The 23,836-nt window shown below is 32.3% G+C and overlaps 3 protein-coding genes and 1 long non-coding RNA gene across 4 annotated transcripts; 1 reads left to right on the forward strand and 3 right to left on the reverse strand.

The window, feature by feature from the left end:
• Positions 1 to 345: 345 nt before the first annotated feature.
• LOC149957704 (uncharacterized) lies at positions 346 to 2,460 on the reverse strand. The gene is made up of 2 exons (XM_090164881.1): positions 2,391 to 2,460; positions 346 to 1,192 (listed from the first exon to the last, which is right to left on the reverse strand). The coding sequence occupies exons 1-2, from the start codon at positions 2,412 to 2,414 to the stop codon at positions 452 to 454; spliced, it is 765 nt and encodes a 254-aa protein (XP_090021007.1). The 5' UTR covers positions 2,415 to 2,460; the 3' UTR covers positions 346 to 451.
• Positions 2,461 to 6,377: 3,917 nt separating this feature from the next.
• Positions 6,378 to 7,666, reverse strand: LOC149957705 (uncharacterized). The gene is made up of 2 exons (XM_090164882.1): positions 7,606 to 7,666; positions 6,378 to 7,126 (listed from the first exon to the last, which is right to left on the reverse strand). The coding sequence occupies exons 1-2, from the start codon at positions 7,627 to 7,629 to the stop codon at positions 6,419 to 6,421; spliced, it is 732 nt and encodes a 243-aa protein (XP_090021008.1). The 5' UTR covers positions 7,630 to 7,666; the 3' UTR covers positions 6,378 to 6,418.
• A 9,250-nt stretch (positions 7,667 to 16,916) lies between these two features.
• LOC149957706 (uncharacterized) lies at positions 16,917 to 20,297 on the forward strand. The gene is made up of 2 exons (XM_090164883.1): positions 16,917 to 17,003; positions 19,575 to 20,297. The coding sequence occupies exons 1-2, from the start codon at positions 16,980 to 16,982 to the stop codon at positions 20,283 to 20,285; spliced, it is 735 nt and encodes a 244-aa protein (XP_090021009.1). The 5' UTR covers positions 16,917 to 16,979; the 3' UTR covers positions 20,286 to 20,297.
• Positions 20,298 to 22,327: 2,030 nt separating this feature from the next.
• LOC149957707 (uncharacterized) lies at positions 22,328 to 22,728 on the reverse strand. Its single transcript, XR_016478461.1, has 3 exons — positions 22,674 to 22,728; positions 22,490 to 22,612; positions 22,328 to 22,411 (listed from the first exon to the last, which is right to left on the reverse strand). It is a non-coding gene; the product is annotated as an uncharacterized LOC149957707 (long non-coding RNA).
• Between the last annotated feature and the right edge of the window lie 1,108 nt (positions 22,729 to 23,836).

Consider the following 23,836-nt stretch of genomic DNA (forward strand, 5'->3'; position numbering starts at 1 on the left):
TGTTATGTGATTATTAATCTAATTTATCAATAAATCTGACTATTTAGAACAACAACGGTTTTTTAAATATGATCATTTAGAATAAAAATCTTTATTTTTAACAAAAATTACCATTTTATTAATTTCCATAAATATTTATTTTCAGCACGACCAATTAAATTTACAAACCTATTATTGTCTTTGTTATGTAATCTTTACTAAAAATTAAATTTCTTTTAAATTAAACAATTTGTAGAAATTGAATCTAAAATATGTCGCGTGTTACTCAAAATTAAAAGTAAATTTTTACAAATCTTCAATTAGACTCAAGAAACTTAAATCTAACAAAATGAAAAACCGTGTGATTATTTGCCATTGAAATTCAAAATTATATTAATGAGGTATATTTGAGTTTCGTTTTTCATTTCAAAGAAACTCTTACAAATAATAAATGAACTAAATATTACAAGGCCTATACTACTGGGACAGGTATAATTTGAAACTGATTGAAGTGAGGAACTAGTTTGGAAGCAGTTCCAACTGGAGCTAAGGCGACGACTTCATTTCCCTTCACTGTCAAGTATAATTGTTCGTTGAAAGTCGGGATTAAGTTGAAATTTCCATTTGGGATTACGTGTTTTTCGAAAAACTGGGAAGAATCAGAGTTGAAAGGCTCAAAAGAAGCTGTTGTAAATTCTTCCTCCGCGCTTCCATTGGCGGATAAAACAAAGTCCGAAACGTATGACCGTATGACTAAACCCTTCTCATAAGAATCCACTACAAACTTCTGAGAATCTGCACCAGTGGGAACATTTATCACGGGCCTCCCGTCGACATTGTCTAAGAACATTTGGGTACCAACGTTAAAAATATAATTTAAACTCTCGTGGATTGGAATGATTGTTGGTGTTGGAATTGGAGTTGGAGTTGGAGTTGGAGTTGGAGTTGGAGGTGGAGGTGGAGGTGGAGGTAAAGGAAGACGCTTCAATGAAAACTGTTGCCTTAGGTCCCCCGGAGTGCAAACGGCTCCGTGTACTTCTCGACCTATTTCGTTGTACTCCAAACAGGAACCGTCGAAATTAACCACGTTATATGGTCCATCAAGTGATGGTGATTTTGTCAAACATACTGTGGACTCTTCCGCCGCCAATTTCAACACGACATGGCTCCTCACCACCTTCTCAGCAACAAGCAACGATAGAGACAGAATCATCTGAAATAAATCAAGGCACGACCATTGAATCTTTTGACTTGTGACCCCTAAATTACTTTTATCATTTTAATTTGTTATATTAACATGAATCTCAAACACTACTAAACTTTGAAATTATTTAATCAACTTCATTGAGTAAAAACATAAGTCTATAAAAGTGTTCATAAGTGTGTCACTTTGGGGATTATTTTACGGAGAGCTAGTAACGGAATGACGTCATAACAAGAAGAAAATATCCCCCTAGCGAGGCGCTGTTAAAGGCTACGTGTGACGCGGGAGGAAGCGGACGCAGAACGGTGACGAAGCTCGTAATGTCTTGTGAATAGCTCTCAGTAAAACGTTTGCATGTGAAGAATACAAAGTGTCACCCTTATTTAACAATATTATGCACTAATGGTAAAAGAAAAGATTTGGCAAAGAAATATAAATCTGACACGCCTAAGAATTGAGGTCTCCAGAATGGCTACAAATAATCTAGAGATTGTCTACCGACAATACACTGTCTCTATTAAGTGGCGCCACACTGCGTGTTCTACCTGAAACGTTGGAGTGGATTTTGTGACTTCGAATAAACAGAAAAGCGAAATGACTAACCATGTGCGGGTCTGCTTTTTGGTTTATAAATTAGTACTCCTGTATTGAGGCTAACAATAAATAGAGGTTTCAAATACTCTAGAATTGATGTTGAACTTAAAATAGAGGTTTTAAATACCCTAACCTTGATATTTAACTTAAAATAGAGGTTTTAAATAGCCTAACATTGATATTTACTTGAAATAGAGGTTTCAAATACCCTAGTATTGATATTTTACTTAAAATAAAGGTTTGAAATACTAAAGTATTGAAATTTTACTTAAATTAGAGGTTTAAATACTAAAGAATTGAAATTGAACTTAAAATAGAGGTTTCAAATACTAAAGTATTGAAATTGAACTTAAAATAGAGGTTTCAAATACTTAAGTATTGAAATTTAACTTAAAATAGAGGTTTCAAATAAATGAAGCTTAGCTTAAATTAAAAGAGGTTTTGATTTGATAGGTAGTTTTTAGGTTTAGATTTTAATACGGTTATTGCATTTTTTATTGATACATAAAAACCTGCAAAAGTTAAACACTAGAGAAAAAATCTTTAAGTCTAAATTACCCGACAAAATGTTACAATTTCTCAAAACAATATCGTAAAAAAGCATAATATTTACCAAAAACGAGTTGAGGTTCTTCATAGTTGGTTCTAGTTTGAGCTCTGACGAGGTATTATCTGGGCAGGTTTCGTCTGCAAACGTCTTTTTACCATTATGCAGTTTGTTAACCAGCTTTTATACGATTCTGTATCTACTCTGTATATCTGATACTGTAATCTAGTATGATTTGTTGTTTCTTGGAAAATACAGATTTATTTTACAGTAACCCTTACGATTTTGAGAAACGAAATCTGCTTCGACAATTTTCATATCAATCTTTGTGAATTCTAAGAAAGGTTTTGGCAATTATCAGTTTCATACTCTAGGGTTAGAAAGAATATTATTCTAAAATATCATATTTATGAAAAAAGATTCAATTGTATCACCAATACTTCTGAGAAATGCATTCGATACGGTAGGTCAATTGGTCATGTAATCTAATATTAACCGTCTTTTTCGTAGAAACGCTAGTTTTAATTTATACCGAACAATATTCCGACTTTTAAGAGGAAAGCTCAAGTGATAACATTTAAATTTATCGGTTTTATTTCGAAGAAGGGTTTTATTGAAGTAGTATCAAGTGAACGTGGAGGTTATGCGAATGGATAGTTCATATTAAATATGATTATTGTCACTTTTAGTTAAAATATATTCTGGCGAGGTGGTGCACCGATAATCGAAGCAAATAGTTTTTGTAAATTTATATGGAGAAAACGTCTTTATCTAAAAGATTTAGCTTTTTTTATCCAAAAGCATTAGAATTTACAAAATTCATGAATCTTGATTTAATTTTTGATAAATAAAACTCAATTGATTCGCTTATAGAAAATTATCTTAATTATTTGTATAATTTAGTTTTTGAGTTAAAATTTTCTTTCAAATCATAATTCTTCAATTTCTTTTAAAAAGATTAATCTCAATTGTTATTGCACTCTCTAAAAGAAAATTGTATATTTAAATAAAAAAATATCTGAAAATTTTATACTTGAATTTTGTTTTTGAGTTAAAATTTAATCCCAAGAAATTCTTACAAATAAGGACCTTTTTTGTCCAGAAAGAATGTTTTTAGAAAAAAGTATTAAAGGTAGAGTTTGGAAATTATTAGGCTATACGTATAAAGTCAGGTACAATCAATTTTCTAAAATTCAAAAAAATTAAAAAGATTTGCATGTTTTTCAAAAATGTATGTTTTTACCGGTAGGCGATATACGAAAATTTTCAGGAAGAAAGTTGTAGAGCATACTTGTTAACGTAACTGTTGTGACTTTAAGACTATTAAAAAATTTTAAGCTAAAATTCTGCGGCCTAATTTACTATTTCTTTTATTAATTTATTATAACACCTTTTTAATCTTATCCTGACTGGCTACAAAAATATCAAGATAAAGTTTTCGGGAAATAGCTAATGATTAACTAGAAAAAACTTTTCATATTGGAATTCCTTCACAAGTTTTTATACTTTAAAGTAATGCACGCGGTATTTACTTTGATAAAGTAAAATAATATCATTGGTTTCCTAGCAAATTAATTTTAAATTTAAAGTAAACAACTCTTCAGATTTACAAAAATAAATCTGCTTTAATTATATTAAAATTTAATCTTGGTGAATTCTAAGCAGTGTTTTGGGAATTACCAATTTCTTAGAATGTCGATGTTTCTTTTTTAGTGCTTATCATATATTTTAATTATATCACTTTTAAGTTATTAGGGTTGGGGTGGAAACCATGTATAGGACCTCTAAAATGTTTAGTTCACTTATTAGAAATGTACTCGATACACAGTATCTAAGCTAGACATGTAATCTCATATTAATAGTCGATACTTCAAAACAGTTTTTTTTATTTTAAAAGAACTCTGCTGTGATAATATTTAAATTTATCTTTTCGATTTCGAAGAAATCTCTTACTCCTATTAATTAGTGAGGATGATTCTAGCAATGGATGAATTAAAACTAAACTATTATCGCTTAAGTAAAAAATATTGTGTTTATGCTGGTAGAAAGATTATTGCACTCAATAATCGTTCTCCCAGCATAAAATCAGGCAAATGTGCCGTTTTTAGCTTAGATGTATATATAATTGTTTCATTGTAAAAATTGTAACTGTTTTTATTGAAATATATTACATTTCTTTGCGTAATTTCTAGTGGTTCAATTATAGTTGTATATGTTCCACGGATCATTCAGTTTTTTTAAGTTCAGTTGTCGTTAGAACGTCTGTTGAGGACCAACTTGCTGATGGTTGGTTAGACAAAAACTCGACGGACCGATTTAAAAGGTTGATAGTAAATGCATACTGGTTCAGAACCACTTAAGACCATTAATAAGACAGAGACGAGATGTAATTTAAAATGAGAGTTTATTACGTGAAACTGTTAACAAATTCAAACGAACACTTATTAATTCAATTAATGATTTATATTTATTTAAAAAACAACATTTCTTATCTGGTCAATAATCGTCGGAATAAAAAACCGTTAAAATATCAAACAACGTCCGATAAGTTCTAAAAAGATAAACTCATTGTTTTACTTCAGGGTAAAATGCTATAATATTATGTTTGATAGCCTAAAAAACCTTCATACTTATACGGCATTTAAAAAAATATATAAAAAATGCTGATTTTCGATCATAATTGAAATTGTCTTTGCTTATATTAGTAATGACATTTAATTGCAACTTTTTCTGTTAAAAAATTTTATTTTAATTATTTCATAATCTTTAGACTTCTTTATAATTTTTTTCTTTCTTTTTAATTTTTTTCTTTGTTTTTAATTGTATTAATCTTAACTTTGTTTTTTTTTTATTTTATTCCCCTTTAACTGGAGTTTCTCTCTTGTATATATTTTTTTATAAATGAGGGCTATAAGTTGCACGAAGACTTGGTCCTCGAATATCCGAATATGACACCAAAAGTGAATAAAAAATATTTGAATTTGAATTTGAACATTTATTTTAATTTTATTTTTTAATTTTATTTGAATTTTTTTGATTTATTAATAGGGGATTTTTTCTCTCGTAGGCGGGGCCAAAGCCGTCTGACTGATCTTACCATACGCGATACACCAGGATAAGCATTCCAAGTAGAGGTATGGATTTCTGCTGGTAATAGTTAAATCAATTCAAAAAAATTTTAGTTAAAGGTTTCAACTACAGAATTGAGATTAGAGATAAGCGCGCGGTAATTGAAAAGATGAGAGTCGTCAGTTACTGAGGATCAACGGTAATCGGCTCTTACGATGTCCTAACTGACAATTTCATTCAACCAGAAAAACGTCTTTCTCGATACCAGGTTTACAAAAGACAGAAAAGAAAACTAATAATTATTATTATTATTCGCCGCTTATTCGCGTTAACATTACATAATCACTCATAAGAATGTCTATGTATAACGTTGCCACATAAAATATTGCAATGAGTTCTTGTTTTACAAAGAACATATAATAAGGGGACCCAAAAATTCAAAAATGCTTATAATCCTTGCGCTATGGAAAGGTTACCATGGGAACGAAATGACTTGAGCTCGAGGCACGAGCTAAACAATAGATTGTTCAAGTTAGTAGCGCCCGAAGAATTCTTCACTAACATCCGTTTCCAATCAGTAAAGTTGATGACGCGTTTTTCGTCACGGCGTTGTAAGTGACGTCATTAACGGTATATCCCGCGAACAAGGTCTCATTAAAGTTAATGCTTTTAAAGCGTACTTATGAGTGATTATATTACATATTATGTTAATAATAATAATAAACATTTGTCAAGTCCGACGTCTCGAAACATAGGCGATAATTATTTCACCGAAGCTATTCAAATTATCTTTAATTAATGTCGTTCTAGAGTTTAAATTTTTCTTTCAAACGACCTATTATATAAAATTAATAAATTAATTAAAATGAAAAATGCAATTAAATAAATAGTATTTACTTTTTATTTATAAAGTAAATCGTACATTTTGGATAATTTAATAACATTTAAATTTTAATCTTTAATCATCGTAGATTACAATCCCAATCGCTACTAAATATGGAAATTGGTTAATAAAAGCTAAGACTTTAATTTAATGGCACAGGTTTTTGTCGAAACGGAATGCAACGATGATTGTCTGTGGGAGCTGTTCCAACTATAGCAAAACGGGTAGCACCTTCATTCATTACTAGGCATAATTTTTGATAGAGGGTCGGGATTAATTGAAAATCTTCCCTCAGTAGAAGATCTTTAGTGAAGAACTGAGTTGAAGCTTTAGTAAAAGGCACAAACGTGGCCTGTACAAGTTCTCCAGAGTCGGTTCCATGAATCGTTAGAACGTTGTTTGAAACGGCTGATCGTATGACGAATCCTTCCGGGTAGTTGTCAACATAAAACATGTGTGATCTGACATTAAATGGATAGTTCATGGTAGCTTTATCGCCAGCGCTATCTAAAAGCATTTGGTTCCGAGCGTTGGAAAACCAATATAATTGGTTGTCGCCGGTTTGGCTAGTAGACAGCGAAACGTCTTTGGCTCTTTGAAGTTGATTGAAAGGCTTAAATGAAAACTGTTGCCTTAGGTCCCCTGCGGTGCAATTGCCTCCTTGCACTTTGCGAGTCGATTCGTCGTATTGCAAACAGTGTCCGTCAAATGTAACCGCATTATATGAACCATCAAGCGATACCGATTTTGAATGTGCTAATGTGGACTCCGAGTCATCCGCCACCAATTTCAACACGACATGGCTCCTCACCACATTCTCAGCCACCAGCAACGACAAAGATATAAATACCTAAAAATTGTCGAAGAAGCATTGAAAAATATAACTTTTGTAAACTAAATCGCTATTACCAATTAATGAAAACTATTAAACCACGTCTTCCAATAAATTTTAATTCCATTTCAATAATAATAAAAATAATAATAATAATCAGCTAGGCAAATACCCAAGGCACCACCTTAGGCCTAAGTCATCAAGCTACTTTTAAAGCCATTAATTCAGGTGGCCGGTATAAATACTGCCTATCATTCGTGGCCACCGAACTCTTTAAAATTAAACACTTAGATAGTCAATTATTTAATTTTCTGAACATTCCCGAGCTAAATGTTTACTAAAACATACATTTCCAAACATATATCCCGTTTCCCATATATTCCCTAAATCAAGAAAGCAAAGTTAAAATTGCCCATTCCCGATTTAATTATCTGAAGTACTTTACATATGTTTCAAATTCCAAAAAAAAAATATGATATAAAGCGCATTGTACTTACGAAGCAAGAGTTGAGCTTCCTCATTGTTGTTTCTAGTTTGAGCTCCGACGCGTTACGCCATAAAATATTTGAGAGTTTGTCTCATGTGCCATTCATAGACCAGCTTTTATGCTTGCAAGAAATGCCATCGACGCAATATCTACTCTGATACTATAATCTAGTATAATATGTCGTTTCTAAGAAAACTACAGATTCATTTGACAGTAATGAGCCCATACATTTTTCGAAAGAAATCTTCTTTGATAATATTTAAATTTATCTTTTGGAAATTATCAACTTCAAAGAAATTGTTTCTGTACATCGATGTAACTTTTTATAATTTCCCTTTTCATACAAAATTATCATAAGGGTATTTTTTCTAATTTAGGATTGGAAATAATGTAAAGGGTTTCTAAAATGTTCAAATAATAAAAAGGTATCAGTGTCTGAGAAATGCATTCGATCTTTTTGGATCCTGTAAGTTGATATTAACTGTCGATTTATATTACACCAAACAACCTTCCGACTTTATAGGAGGGACTCTGCTGTGATAATATTTAAATTTATATTTGATTTCGAAAAAGTGTTTTACTCCGATATCAATTAATTTGAAGATAATTCCGCTAATAATATTAAGTATAATTATCATAACTTTTAGTTAAAAAAGGATTTTTGTGATTTGCTGGAATAAACATTTTGCTCTATTTCTACTTAGCCATTCAGAATATTTAGAATATTAAATGTTTATAATCAGAAGTACCAAGTCTATTTTTGTATACCAATTATTCATTATTGTCCCTGTTTAAACAGCTGAAGCTTCACATTTTGTAGCTTCCTTATACCTAAAAAAATAGTTGCAATCGAGGTCGTCTTTTGCCAACGATACCCTCGCGTTATGACATTACCTGTACGAGGGATTAATGTCGTCTATAAAGCTATAGAAGAAAGACTATTTACTCCTAATACAATTAAAACTTAGTTTGTTTCTCAAATAGGACACTAACAATGAATATTATATTGAAATTGTAATTATCGATCATTCTAAAGACATATCTTGTGTCACGACAGCTACCTTAAGTTAGAGGAAGTTAAAAATATTAAATACTCAGGTAGGTTTAATTTGAAAAGTAAAAACCTACAGTTATGTTTTACTAAATTGTTTTCTTCCTCCCGTTGACATGAATTAGAATATTATATTCAGGTGTAGTTGGCTGGGGTGCGGACGTTTTATTAATAATCAGCTAGGCTAAAACCCGTGGCACCACCAAAGGCCTAAGTCAGCTAGCAACTTTCAATGCCATTAATTCAGGTGGCAAGTATCCGAAAACAGATGAACTCTGATTAATAATTTATTTTTCATACACGAAGTTAACTCTGTGTAGACTAAAAAACATTCGATTTCAACGTAAAAAGCGTATCGCCGAAAATGAATCAATGGTAATCAGTTTAAAAAACATAGTAAAACGTTAAAGATTATACACAAAAAATAAACAAACTGATTTGAAAAGGGTTTTTTCTCCCTTCGCGAATATTTACATTTAGAGAAACTATTAACATAAGCTAATTGAATAATTAAGTAGTTCATCGTCTGAACATAAGTTGTAAATTAAAAATGTATAATTATTTAGTTTCGAAAGGTTAAAAATAAATATAGGAAAAATTAAGTTTATTTTAAACTTACAAAAAATATAACTTCAGAAATTCAGGCGCGACGTAATAGTTCTTTTATGAAAATTCATATGCATTAAACGTTTCAAACTCCTTAACGCTTTGATTATACACAATTTTAAATTAAAACATAATAAACCCATGATATTTATGTTTTTAAAACGCATTAAAAGTGAAATACTTATTACGCCAAATTGCAGGAAGACTGGGTTACGACATAGATCCCGACGCCGATCGTTTTTGGCCGCCGATGCTTTCTCGGCACGCCGCCAACGTTTTATAATATTTTTAACAGGGCTACCAGATTTTCTGTTGATATCGGTCCCTTTGCAGCTTTAACAAAAATTTAATTCTTTCTTTATCACGTCTGTTGGTATTTAGTGTGTACGCTTAACGTCTTAAACTCCTAGAAAAGGGATTACTTAAACAAATATTTGGTGAGATTAAATAATTTGATCGAATACCAAACCAAATAGCGCTTGGAAATGTTTGTGAATATTGTTTTTTTTTCGATCAAATAGTCGAATATTCGAAAAGGGAAGGAAAAAGAATTTGGTATTTTCAAATAGTTTGAGACTGGTCGAATAGCCGAGGGTCTTTTTATAATTTGTTGAGTTTCAAGGCCATCAATGAGAAAGTAACGAAAATTGAGAACTAGGCCTTATTTATGACATTCATTCGTCCGAACCGCCGAAATAACAAATGTTTCAATTGTTCGAATTGGACAACTTGTTTGTTTCATTCGTCCAAATCGGTAGCATCACTTGTCCGAATTCGGTCGCTAAATAAGTATTTCTTAAGGCTGTTTTTTTTTGGTCCGGATTTTTTTGGTGCAAGATTAAAAAATAAAAAACTACATTGTAAATATCGTTGTTTGTTCAAGTTTTTTTTTCTTAATTGCTGCTATATCTATATATTGTATATTATGTTCATTTTTCCTTTGGTCGATATAGTAAGTTGGAATTGCGTTGAATGTTGTGGATATTTTAGGTTAGGTTAGGTTCACGATAATGTTACTATTTTCTTATATTAACAATATTTAAAAAAAAACCCAACCAATTCCTAATGTTCGAAAAAACGGACAAACAATTATTCGAACCAATGAAATTCGCCAGTAAAGTTAACATAAATTGAACGACTAAATCACCAACAAAAGTTGTGATAAATTTTTCTGGCAAATGAAATACGTTTTCGGACATACGATCCTGTTTTCCGGCATTCGGACAAATGATCATTCGGACATTTGTACCACCGTTCGGACGAATGAATTTCGAACAAATGTACCCAAATCGTTTATTCTAGCACCTATTGGCTAGAATATTGGCCGGCACTGTTTTCGGTTTTGGAATTTTTTTGCATAAAAAAATAAAACCAGAAGTTTATAATAAACCCCTTCGGGGGAAGTATTCAACTTCACTTTATTTGTGATACATCATTCCGCGGCACTTCAGGGGTTTTGCTTACACGTGGCGGAATACAAACAGAGCCTACTCGCGGTTGGTTATAATCCTACGCAAATAGCGTTTGCCGCCGTTATCCATTCCCTCGTCCGCTTTAATAAACTAGACTTACGAGGAGAAGACCCGAGGTGGTTCTCACCGATTTGGTTCAAAGTTGGAGGATTGTTAGACCTAGATGTAACATGAAACCCGTTAAAGGGAAAAGTTACGCTGGGCTTCCGTTTTGCCATGGCAACCAAAAATGTTTTTGACAACATAAAATGAGAAAAAGTCTATGAAAAATAACATGCGAAAATTACAAATTCTAAAATTGTAAATTTTACATTTTTGGATTACTTTGGACAAATAGGGGGGAATAAAAACCATTTAGGGTGAGCTCGAGCTAATTTGAATAAATAGGTCGAAATTTTAGGTATAATACAAAATATTTGTAAAACTTATGCCATGATAACTGCCATATATTTTCGCCGATAAATCTTAAAATTGCTACATTACATTATTTGAACGATGTATACAGATTTTTAGATTTCGATAAAAAACGACGCCATTTTATAAAATGGCGGATACAAATATAAATCATGGTGCAATAAGTTAGGTAATTTGTATTCAATTAAAATAAGATTTTCTACGTTACATTATCTGCCCGAATGAATTCGTACTATAGATTTTTATAGAAATCCGACACCATTTTGGAAAATGGCGGATATCAATAAAACTCATCGTGCGATAAGTTCCGTAAATATTCGTCGATTAATCAGAAATTTTCTACGTTTCATTATCTGCCCGAGTTAATTAGACCTATGGGTTTTCCAATAATAATCCGAAGCCATTTTGAAATATGGTGGATATAAATATTCCTTATGATGCGATAACTGCCGAAATTATATGTTGATTTACGTGAAATTTTCTACATTACATTATCTGATCGAATAAATAAGCCCCTTACACTGTGATAGAAATATGACGCCATTTTACAAAATGGCAGATACCAATATCTCATAATGCGATAATAATTTCCCGAGTTACCAATAATTTCCCGAGTTACCAATAATTTCCCGAGTTACCAATAATTTCCCGAGTTACCAATAATTTCCCGAGTTACCAATAATTTCCCGAGTTACCAATAATTTCCCGAGTTACCAATAATTTCCAGAATTACCATTAGTTTCAAGAATTACTATTAGTTTCAAGAATTACCAATAATTTCCAGAATAACAAAATATTTCCCAAATTACCAATTATTTCCCAAATAACTAATAATTTTCCAAATTACAAATTATTTCCCAAATTATTAATAATTTTCCAAATTACCCAAAATTTCCGGAATTACAACCATTTTCTGCTTTACCAATAATTTCCCGAATTACCAATAATTCTACAATGCCAATTGAACTAATTTAATAATATTTCAATTTACCCAAATTATGCCTAAATGATATATTTAACCATAATTATTTTCTATTAATCCAATGATATAAGAACTTACCCAATATTATTGGATTTTGCCGAAATGTATTAAAATTTACCCATTTTATATGAAGTTTCCTATAATTTTTTTAACAATAACAATACAGAATTTATCGCACCAAGGGTTACATTGATGTGCGTTATTTTGAAAAACGGACTATTTCTCTCAAAAGAAATAGGACTAATTTACTCGGTCAGAAATAGAAAATTTCAGAATAGTTGACGAATAATTACGGAACTTCTCAGACATGCGCCATTTTGCAAAATGGCTTCGGAATTCTTTCAAAATAGAAAGGACTTTTTTATTCGATCATTTAATGAAACAGAAAAATTCTGATTTATCGTCGAATAATTACGGAACTTATATGACATCCGCCATTTTCCAAAATGGCCTCGAATTTTATTAAAATTAATAGGATTATCTTTAAGAGGTAATGTAAAGTAGAAAATTTCAAGTAATTGGACAAATAATTTCGGCAGTTATCGCATTATGAGATATTGATATCTGCCATTTTGTAAAATGGCGTCAGATTATTATTGAAAAACCCATAGGTCTAATTAACTCGGGCAGATAATGAAACGTAGAAAATTTCTTATTAATCGACGAATATTTACGGAACTTATAGCACGATGAGTTTTATTGATATCCGCCATTTTCCAAAATGGTGTCGGATTACTATAAAAATCTATAGTACAAATTCATTCGGGCAGATAATGTAACGTAAAATCTTAAGTTAATCGGATATAAATTACCTAACTTATTGCACCATGATTTATATTTGTATCCGCCATTTTATAAAATGGCGTCGTTTTTCTATCGAAATCTAAAAATCTGTTTACATCGTTCAGATAATGTAATTAAGAAATTTTAAGATTTATCGGCGAAAATATATGGCAGTTATCACGGCATAGGTTTTACAAATATTTTGTATTATATTTAAAATTTCGACCTATTTATTCAAATTAGCTCGAGATCACCCTAAATGGTTTTTATTCCCCCCTATTTGTCCAAAGTAATCCAAAAATGTAAAATTTCCAATTTTTTTTTAAATATTTTGTTTTTAATTATTGGAGTTTTTAGAATTTGTAATTTTCGCATGTTATTTTTCATAGACTTTTTCTCATTTTATGTTGTCAAAAACATTTTTGGTTGCCATGGCAAAACGGAAGCCCAGCGTAACTTTTCCCTTTAACGGGTTTCATGTTACATCTAGGTCTAACAATCATCCAACTTTGAACCAAATCGGTGAGAACCACCTCGGGTCTTCTCCTCGTTAGTAAGGAAGTACAGTGAGGGTTGGCGGGGTTTTTTGGTTGCAGTAACTTTTTAAGGTATGTTATTGCGATTTTGTAGAATTTTTTTAATACTAAATGAGATATTTTTTTTATTCAAGATTATGGAGGAACCAAAAAATATAGAGAACTTTATGGAATGTTTAGATGATTTATCTGTAAAAGCCAAACGTTCATGTTTAATATTGATGTTCAAGGAACTACTATTCTGGAATTGCATAAAAAATAAAAAGCTTTAAAGGGCCCGGTGCAGAAACGTTTCGCGATTCCTGTTAATTTTAGCGAGCTGTTTATTTTGCGATCCTCGCAATCGAAATCGCGGTGCAGAGACGTTTTAGCGATTCCTGTTAATCGGCGACGCTGTTATTTTTACGAATTTTTTACCCAAGTCACGGACCAATGGGAGAGCTCCATTTTTGACGCAAAAAACTATCACGTGGTTATGGTTGGCTTGCATTTTGACGATGAAATCCTGGCTCTTCTAATTAATAATTTCCTTACTCTAATTATATTATTAGGTTTTATAATTTTTATAGTTAAATCCGTTAATATATTAAAATATATTTATATAATATAGCCACGATGGGAAAGCAAATCAGTTTCTGAAGAATGAGAGGTTATCCAAAATCTTTTTTAAAGCCATAAAATAGTGCATTAAAATTAGTTTCTTCTGATTATATAATTTTCTTACTCTTATTATTGCATTCATTACTCAGATTAATTGTTTTGTTATTTTAAAAATATATTTTTATAATATGTTTTGTATACCAATAAAATAACGAATGAAAATAAGATGAATTACAATTATAAGCCAACATTTTCCGAAAAGAATTCTCTGTTAGAAAATGAGCCATATATGGTTTTTGGGAAAATATTTATTTCAAAACTTAGCTGACAGCAATTAAAATAAATATAGTTATAAAATAAATAAATAAGAAAACAGCAATTTCACGAGTGTACAAAAATTGGTAATTGTCTAAAACAATTTATAGCTAAATATATTGACCACACGTAAAACAATGGTCCTGCTTTTTGATATAAGTTGTTGTTCTACCTAATTTTCTGGCATTAACGTAGCCTAGTCAAGGTATAAATGGTAGAAAATGATATAAGCGTGTAAAGTTAACTGAAAAACACTTACGGTACTACATCAAATTGGCTCGGTAAGCTCTTGATGCATGCCAAATAAACTTGACGATTGCAATACATCTTTTATCGCAACTCCTAGTCTACCTGATGAAAGGTTTTTTTCAGTAGATGAATTGGTATAAACGCTGGTTGATAGTTAAAGATCTTTGATACAATGAACCAATTCACCATGTCATCATTACTGACTCATTAGTTAAAACCCAGTGCATACACTACCAGCAAATAAGGAACTATAAATAAACCAAGCATTAGAATACACCCAATGAAGTAATGTATAAGATTCCCTATTATAATTTATTCTTACCTGTAAAGTTGCTAAGAGTGGCTGGCTTATGTTAGTGTTTAGTAAATCATGATTGTGTTTAGGTCTTAATTGGCTCTGACAATAATTAATCCCTTTTGGTTGATGTATAGGTTCTTCTATTTTTTAGTTCGCTTGCCACTAACTGATTTCCTAATTGTTGATTCACGAGTCTGAAATGACTTATTTAAATTATCTTTTATATAAAAATTACATCGTGTTTCCTTATTAACACCACTGCCAACTCGGTAGATTCCCGCCATTTTATTTTTAGGAAAAAAATCCTCCAATGTCGACCTCTGGTACTACTTTTATTTTAAAAAACGTCATGATTTTAAGAACGAATGAATAGCGACCGAAGTGACGCGTGGCTTTTGAACTGTCGCGGAATGATGTATCATTAAAATAACATGGGCTCAATGGGAAGTTGAATACTTCCCCCGAAGGGGTTTATTATAAACTTCTGATAAGACTAAAAACAATACTATATTACTGTACATTACGGTTAAGAAGTCCATATTTTTTAGCCAAAGGGCCAAATTAAATTATTTTCTTATTTTGCTATTTGCAAGTAAAACGACCCATGATTTCAATTATTTTTTAAACTTTTTTTGGACATATTTACAAATACTGCCGTGATTCCAATTATTTTTTGACAATTATGCAAACTATTTGGTTATTTGTAAACCAAATACGTTCAATTATTTCATATTCCAAATACTATTTGGTATTTAATCGATCAAAACTCGCTTAAATTTTGGCCCCAAAATATTCGACCAAATTATTTGACGTTATAAATATTCGATTTCGTATTTGACGTGCCTCGGAAAAAATATTTGATATTCGATTCGATCCTCAAAAAATGGTATTTATACACCTCTAGTTTCTGAACCTTTGAATTTATTTTAAAAAAATGTTGATGAATGCTGAAACATAAGAAGTGGCATACATGGTGTCTTAAATTGCACGAGCAGACCATGTTTTTAAAACAAATTAAATATAAAATAATTATTGGTAAAGGAATATGTAAATTTCAACAAAATTTAACAAATTTCAACAAAATTTAACAAATTTCAACAAAATTTAACAAATTTCAACAAAATTTAACAAATTTTTAAGTTTTGAAAAATAGGCCATTTTCAATCGAAGCAACTCAATTTCTACATTTTTCAGTACGCCCTACAGCACGTGATAAAATACTTATTTAAAAACTGCGAAAACATGACCAGTATTGAAATTTACAAATTAAAGAGTTTCCTTAGATATATAATTACAATACGAATTTCTGAATTTTTAAAAGTACCAGTTAGTTTTTTCATGACCTCAAACAGTCCATTTTCGATTGAAGCAATTTAAATTTTAAGTTGTTCATTATGACGTTCAACTCAAAATATATTAATACTCAAATTAATACTCAAATGGTTAAGCATAAATATACCAAAAATCTGTGTTTTTTTAATATTGTATTAAATAAATTTTTTATATAAGTGAGAATGTCAAAATCTATTAGCCAAAAACATGCTTGGTACTAAGAAATAAAATAGATAATATACTAAATTGAATTTAAGTATTATCAGAGCAGAATTCCTCTTAAAAGTCGTCAGATGGTTTGGCGTTAATTAAAACCGGAGTTTCTAAGAATTAACAGTTAAAATTCGATTCCATGGCTGTATGTTTTTATCAAAGATTTAAGTAAGACATTGGCCTGCTTTGTTATTTTCACAGAAAAGTTATACATTAAAAAAAACGATAAAAATTAAAAAAGGAGACATAAACATATCCTATGATATTGATAATTTCCAAAACAATTCTCAGAAATGGCAAAGACAAATTGAAATATAATCAAAGCAGATGACTTTTTGTAAGTAGAAGGGTTTGATATCGGTAAATTAAAGAAAATCAAAACTATATTAGATTACCTCTTCCCAAAGTAGATACGCATTTTTCAAAAAGTATAAAAGTCGGTCAATGAGTAGTATTCACAAGACCTTTGCAGACGAAAGCAACTCTCAAATATTTTCTAAAATAACTCGTCGCAGCTGAAGCTAGAGTCAACAATGGAGACGCTCCACTCTTTTCTCGTAAATATAATTCGTTTTCTAAAACTGTTTGTTTCTACGAATTTCAAACATTTTGTCTTGTCTTTGCGAAAACTCACCGAATATTGGCTGTAAATAGGGATTAATTGACCAGTCAGCGTGGAGTTTACATTACGACAATCTCTTATGTAGACCCAATCCCATTCGACCGAAAAGTCGAACTTTTGGGATTTAGGATTCGGTCTAATGGGATTGTCCCATTCGACTGAAAAACCCGCACTTCTCCGGGTTTAGGTTTCGGTTTTATCCGTTTCAGCCTCTGTCAGAACAACATGCAGTGTTACCTAACCTAACCAGGCAATTTTTTAAATGGTCAACTCATTTGCCCACTACCACCACATTTCCTTTGCTAAGCCTAACTATTTCCACTAAATTTTAAAAATAAAAAAACCGCCTTTGGGATAATTTCATCAAAAACATTGGCGGAATTCGGTCTAATGGGAATTCGGTCGAATGGGATTCGGCCCAATAGGAAGATACCGATTACAATTCGTTTCAGCTCCCTTAAAGGTCGAGAAGAGAGATTTTCTCGTCCGTGAATTTTGACCCCCGAAAAACTGAAATTGTCAATTTCTTGAGGAGTGAAAGCGTGGACTGTTTTTGAATAGAATATCAATATGTCAGAGCTGTCAAATAAGTTGTCACTCGTCAAAAAAAAAACAAAAATAAGTACAAGATGAGAGGGGATAAAATTAGCTCTTTTCTCGGTCTTTAAAACGTATAACACACTTCTTCCCATTCATTACTTGACTAAACAAGTTGGCAAGCCAAAATATACCTCTGCTCGGAAGAGTTCAGTGAAGCGTAACTGTTTCCGTGGTTCTGCGGTAGAACGCTCACCTGTCGTGCAAGAGGCCTCGGGTTCGATTCCCTGCTGGTTAAAAAATTATACTACACCCAATGAGAAAAAGAGGGCGTTTTTGGAAAAACCTTTTCCCTGATTCTAAGAAACTGGGTACGCAGTGATAACCCTTTGCCCCGAAAATGCGAACGCATTCGCAGCCCGGACAGACCCACAAACAGACACGGTGATTGTAATACCCCTCCAGGGTACAAAGTACCCTCGGAGAGGTAAAAACAGGGTTAGCATGTACAATATTGTACATATTCTCTACGAACCTTGAGCATGTACTACTTGTGATTCTTTTACAATTGCGCAGTCGCTGTTACGTCAATTTCTGTCGTTAGAGGGGTAGTAAAAGAGTCAGGGGCGTAGGAGCCAGGGGGGCAAGGAGGGCAATGCCCCTCCCTAGAATTTTGCTGGGAGCGGCAACAAATGTTATTGCCCCTCCAACTTTTTGGTGAATTGAAATCTTCAAAGGGCTCAAATTCTAATTTTAAAAGCATAAAAAACTTATAGACCCTCAACTGTGTTTAAATTTCAGTTTTTTCCCGCCAATTTACATAGTAGTAAAATGTACACGTGCATTCGGAGAAGCTACACTCCATTAAAAATTCAAAACCATTATCCAGACCCTTTTTGGTTTCTCTTTGCCCCCTCCAACTTCTAGAACCTTCCTACGCCGCTGAAAAGAGTTTTCGCGATTTCTAAAGAAATTCAGTAGCCAGAAACGTTCCTATATTAAAGCAAGTGTCGACTCGACGTGAAGTAGCTCTTTTTTCAACAGATGTCGCTAGCGTCGAAATCAAAATAAGATGATTAAGCCACATTTTGACCCAAAAGGCGGGACTTAAAAGAATCCCTCGCGTTTGTAAATAATTTAAATTATAGGAATTGTTTACAATATATGTTATATGGGATATAAAATTTAGGTTAATGTCCACTAAGTAGAGTATAAGTTGTCTAAATATAATACTGTACAATGGCTCTCTGACGACGTTATCGAACGATACTTTGAATTTTAGCTTCATTTGCCATTAATAGATGGCACCACGCTCTCCAGTTAAGTCGTTTCTTTGAAAAAACGGATAGATTCATTGCCATCTCTAATAACAAGGGCCTTATCTTAATACAGGTCGCAATGGTAGAGCCGTCTAGCTGTTGCTTTAATTACTCCAAACCATGAGAATCATAAGGGCGTCCATATATGATTCTTAGTAGAATACTGAATCTTCCTTAGTCATTCCAAGTAGTATACATAGTTTTCTGGTTTCACTTACTTAGTTGAAGCCGGCGAAAACAAAATAGTCAAGAACCACTGAAAACAATTGTCCTTTGCTGTTTTTGCAATTAGAAAGCGTAAAAGATCATTAAGCTTTTAGCATATCATTGAGGTATAATTATTAGTGCTTTTCTATCGTTGCTATAAAAATAATGCGGTAACGAAATAAGTTTGGTCCAAAAAGGAAAAATGAAAATGAATAAGCAACAGTAACTCAGTGTTCGGGAATCCATTCCTATCCTACACGTCGTGTGGGTTTATGAAGCATGAAACACAGAATGAGTGTTCGTTTTCTCGTTATAGAGTGTGTCTAGCTCTATGGTCTAGTTACTTTCCGTTTCCATTCCGTAACGCTATCTGAAACCAGTAACTCAACCTTCGGAAATATTTTCAGTTGCATAGAGCTCAAGTTGTGCCTTTCTTTTTTCAGTTGATTCTGTCTTTGTCGTTGCTGGTTGCTGACAATGTGGTCAGAAGCCACGTCACTTTGAAATTGGATGCGGATACCTTAGACTCCACGTCAAATTTGTCAAACCCACCATCGCCTCTTGGACCATACACCGTGGTGACTTATGACGGCCACTGTTTGGAATACGACGAACCAACTCGAGAAGTACAAGGATCCGTTTGCACTCAAGGGGACTACCGGCAAATTATTTCATTTAAGGGTCCTCTCAATCCATTTCAAAGTGCAAAAGACGTTTCTCTGTCGAGGGGTAACGACCCCAACGAAGATTTATATCTGATATACAACTTTGATACTGGAATGTATTTAGAAAATGACCACGGGGATGCGGTCGTAAACGTTGTAACGTATTTGAAATCGCAAACATTTCGTATTGAGAATCATGCGAATGGTATAGTCATACGATCAGTGGAATCAGACCACGTCCTAACTGTCAAGATAAGAAGAAAGAAAATATTTTCGCAGGCAACCTTTCAACCTTTTACCAACGCCCCTACTCAGATCTTCATCAAACATATCCTACCAGATTCATACTTCAATTTGATCCCGACTTCCGACGAAAACTTATGCGTCATAGTGAACGGCGGTCTTCCCGTGAGGGCTCCACGACCAGTTGGAACTGCACCCAGACTCCAAGTTCATTTAAATATGTTTGAATTAAGATTGATCTCTTAGGCTTTTCAGACAGCGGCGGCGATCGGAAAACATTTCTGTGGGGCTTGGACCATTATTTTTTTTATCAGAAAATGCATATACTTAAAACTTAAGCAAGAAAATGTAAAGCTCTAAATTTATATTTTCTTTTAAAAGTGTTCTTTCTAATATCTCATCCGTCATGGACTATATTGATAATAAAAGTTAAGTCGAAATCTTTAGAAAAATATCTGTCTGCATGGCTAGATCATTAAGCCTTTCTTGGCCACATACTTTACGAAGTTATTTTAGGTAAAACAGGGTACACGACGGGGCGATTTTCTGTTTGGACGAATCTATCGAAATCAATTTTACAGTTATATCACCTTAAAGCTACTCGCATCTGCAATTTCAAAATAGCTTCTGTTAAAAGTCTGAATTTGGGCGCAAATAAAGGCAGTGAGATTATAATTTTTTCCCTGATTGCTATTTTTCCTCAATTTTATTTCTCTGGGGGCTCTGCCCTCATTTGTTTTTCCCTGTGGGCCTCGAGCCCCAGATCCCCCTCGGGATCGCCGTCACTGTTTTCTGATTATTAAAAAATTTAATGGCGATGGACGTTTACGATGATTTGAGGTTACTAGGAGAAACAATTCAAACAAACATAGCACCCCTTACAAGGAGAACTTAGCTAGCTTTTAAACACGCTAACGCGTTGTTATGTACAAATTTCATTGGGCGAGTCTTTACGCTGAACGTTTTACGGAAAGGGGAAGACAATTTCCGAATTTTCCAATTCCGACGACAGCAGGGGCTAAAGCGTTTAACCAATGAAAACTGTACACAAGAAAATGCACGACTTTTGACGGGTTGCGTTCTCCTTGTGTAAGGAACTGTGTTTGTTGCTCCTAGGTTTAATCAACAATGCATTTATTTATATTTAGTGCCAGACGAGCCGGGTTCGATCCCAGCTTGTGGCACTGGGTGCACTGCAAATTCTAAATTCACATCAAGATCACAATAAATCACTTGTAGATCACCAATATCTGTCCCAATTTTAGATCACTATTACACTCTAAGATCACATGTATCCAAAGTGATCCAATAACGTTCCCATGTGTTCAGAAAATGATCGTTTACGATCCCTATGTGAACATTTACGATTCTTATGTGATCAATGTTAAGTGATCTGTACGTGCACTAAGAGATCATATTTGTCTCAATTTTAGATCGCTAGTACACAAAAGAACGCAAATGGTACACAATACATTAGGAAGTGGGGATCACATAAGAACGCAAAGAGTACACTAGACGTATGTATTCTCCTCAGCTGTATAGAAAAGCATGCATTTAAAGAAACTTTAATGGAGCAAAGTTATAAAAGTTTATTTCCAAATTTTATTGATTTCCATTGACATTTTAACAGCTTTAGTGCCTTATTTATAAAATTAGTGTCCAAGAACAAATTTCACTAAAATACCCATCGCCTGTACATACTGCTTGGGGTAATCAATTTCAAACGAATAATAATAGGCGATTAATATGTTCACCAAATCTATATTTTGTTCTCCAAGTGGAACAACACTTCCTAACCCAAGGATGGTAGCATTTTCAGGTGAGCAGTCACGGAAAGATATTCTAGTCATAACATGACCTGGTTTTAATTTTTCCAAGGTATCTTCGAAAAATTCTGGTTGTATTATATATTGCAATAATTAATATTTGGCATAACACTTTTTAAACAAACACACATGAAACTATTATTTGTCAAAAAAATAATAGTTCTATTTATTTCCAGTAAGATTAAATTTAACTTAGCAGTGTAATTAATAATAATACTACAACTTAATAATTTTTGGAATTTATTTTTAATGAACCCTAATTATTTTTGTAATTTAATTAAAATACTTCAACATGCGTGTGAAAAACATTATATAGGAAGATCAATTAACGCTTCGCGGCAAATTGTGAAATAGTTTTAAGATATCGTATAGAATATTTAGGTAAAAAGCAACCATGCATTATTTGATTGTTGTTCAGTGAGAAAGATTACAAAACTAACTTACCGATACTTCTTTTATTATAGTTTCAGACTTTACTCCTTTAGTATTGGTAACTTGAATTTTCTTTTCAAACACACGCCAAGCTTCAAAGCGTTTTCGCTGCAGCTAAATATATATGAGATGATATTTAATTGTCATAACCGCAATAATTATTATATTACAATTATACCATATAAAACATACCTTTGAAGTGGGGTCCGATTTTGATAAATCAACTATCACATGAACAAACCTGTCCAAATTAGCCAATAATGTGTGGTATAAATGGAAATCCCAAGGTTAACTGAAGTTCAATCACTATATAAGCTAAGTATGCAAAAAAGTTATTTTATTTAGAGATTTATCTTAAATGTAGGAATAAACAAACCATAATTTAATGTGAGCGCATACAGCTTTTGAATGTTCAAAGCAAGGATAATGTTTCAAAAGTTCAACCATATCAAGGTGTTTAATTTTTTATAAGAATGCAGAGCGATTCTGAAATGTTTGTCGTAGCTCGAATTGAACCCCAATCAACTCTGGGTTTTTGGTACTCTTTTTTTAAGTCACTAATTGCTTCTTCGTATTTTTCAATAGTTAAAATATCTCCATTGAAATTTTCTCTTGAATAGCTAAATTAGAAATAATTATGATTAATATAAAAATAAACTAACTTCAAACAGACCTATCTTGAGTTATTTAATTTTATAATACAAAATTCGATAGACTAAAAAAAATTAAATTCTATAACATTATCTTAAGTTGTATAGTATACACTCTTAAAACTACTTGGGCCAAATTTTTTGCGTTATTTGTTTTAACCAAAAAATGGTTAAAAGTGACTGTTTTGGGTTAGTTTTTTTTTACATTTTTTTATGGGTAAAAACACTGGGTCAAAAAATCCAACACAAAATTTGGTTAATGTTTTAAACCCATTCTGGGTTGTTATAAACGAATTTTTGGTTACCTGTTCTTTCAACCCAAAACTGGGTTACAAAATATTTTCTTGACTTTTCCCAAGCTGACATAGTCAAACCCACCATCAATATAAAAATAAAAGATCTTTTCAAGACAATAAATATTCATACATTGACAACCAAAAATTTATAATATTCAACCTTGATTATATTCCACTCTCATACAATTAAAAATTGGAAACTTAAAATTTTTACTATTTGATATTATAGTATTTTAAAAGCTTTTGTGACTTTTTAAAATTTACACCAATATGTAATATCATAAGTGGATCATTCTCTCAGACTAACAAGTAAGATACCTGACCGAGACCCGGAATTTGTATACTTAGAGAGAATGATCCACTTATGGTAATATTCAGGATTGGTTTTCTTAGGACATTTTTAATAGATTTAAGTCACTCTGAGAAGAGTAAATCTTCTTAATAACAGTGGAATGTAATCAAGGTAGCATATTAAAAAATGTCTTCATGAAACAAGTTACATTATGCAGCTGATATGCAAATGGATGAGAAGTTTCCATTACATAGAGCGTAAAAAAACTCAACCTGTATGCCTCACAAAAAATATCATGTGA

Source organism: Leiobunum rupestre, chromosome 2, assembly GCF_980474605.1.
Source record: "Leiobunum rupestre chromosome 2, qqLeiRupe1.1.hap1, whole genome shotgun sequence".
Taxonomy (NCBI): Eukaryota; Metazoa; Arthropoda; class Arachnida; order Opiliones; family Sclerosomatidae; genus Leiobunum; species Leiobunum rupestre.

What these genes read in the sequence shown, in the direction of transcription:
- LOC149957704 (XM_090164881.1), bottom strand. Translation starts at nt 2,414, where the DNA reads ATGAAGAACCTCAACTCGTTTTTG. An exon ending in AGAACCTCAACTCGTTTTTG is followed by an intron (nt 1,193 to 2,390) that starts GTAAATATTATG and finishes GATTTATTTCAG; the next exon opens with ATGATTCTGTCTCTATCGTT.
- LOC149957705 (XM_090164882.1), bottom strand. Translation starts at nt 7,629, where the DNA reads ATGAGGAAGCTCAACTCTTGCTTC. An exon ending in GGAAGCTCAACTCTTGCTTC is followed by an intron (nt 7,127 to 7,605) that starts GTAAGTACAATG and finishes GACAATTTTTAG; the next exon opens with GTATTTATATCTTTGTCGTT.
- LOC149957706 (XM_090164883.1), top strand. Translation starts at nt 16,980, where the DNA reads ATGGAGACGCTCCACTCTTTTCTC. An exon ending in AGACGCTCCACTCTTTTCTC is followed by an intron (nt 17,004 to 19,574) that starts GTAAATATAATT and finishes TTCTTTTTTCAG; the next exon opens with TTGATTCTGTCTTTGTCGTT.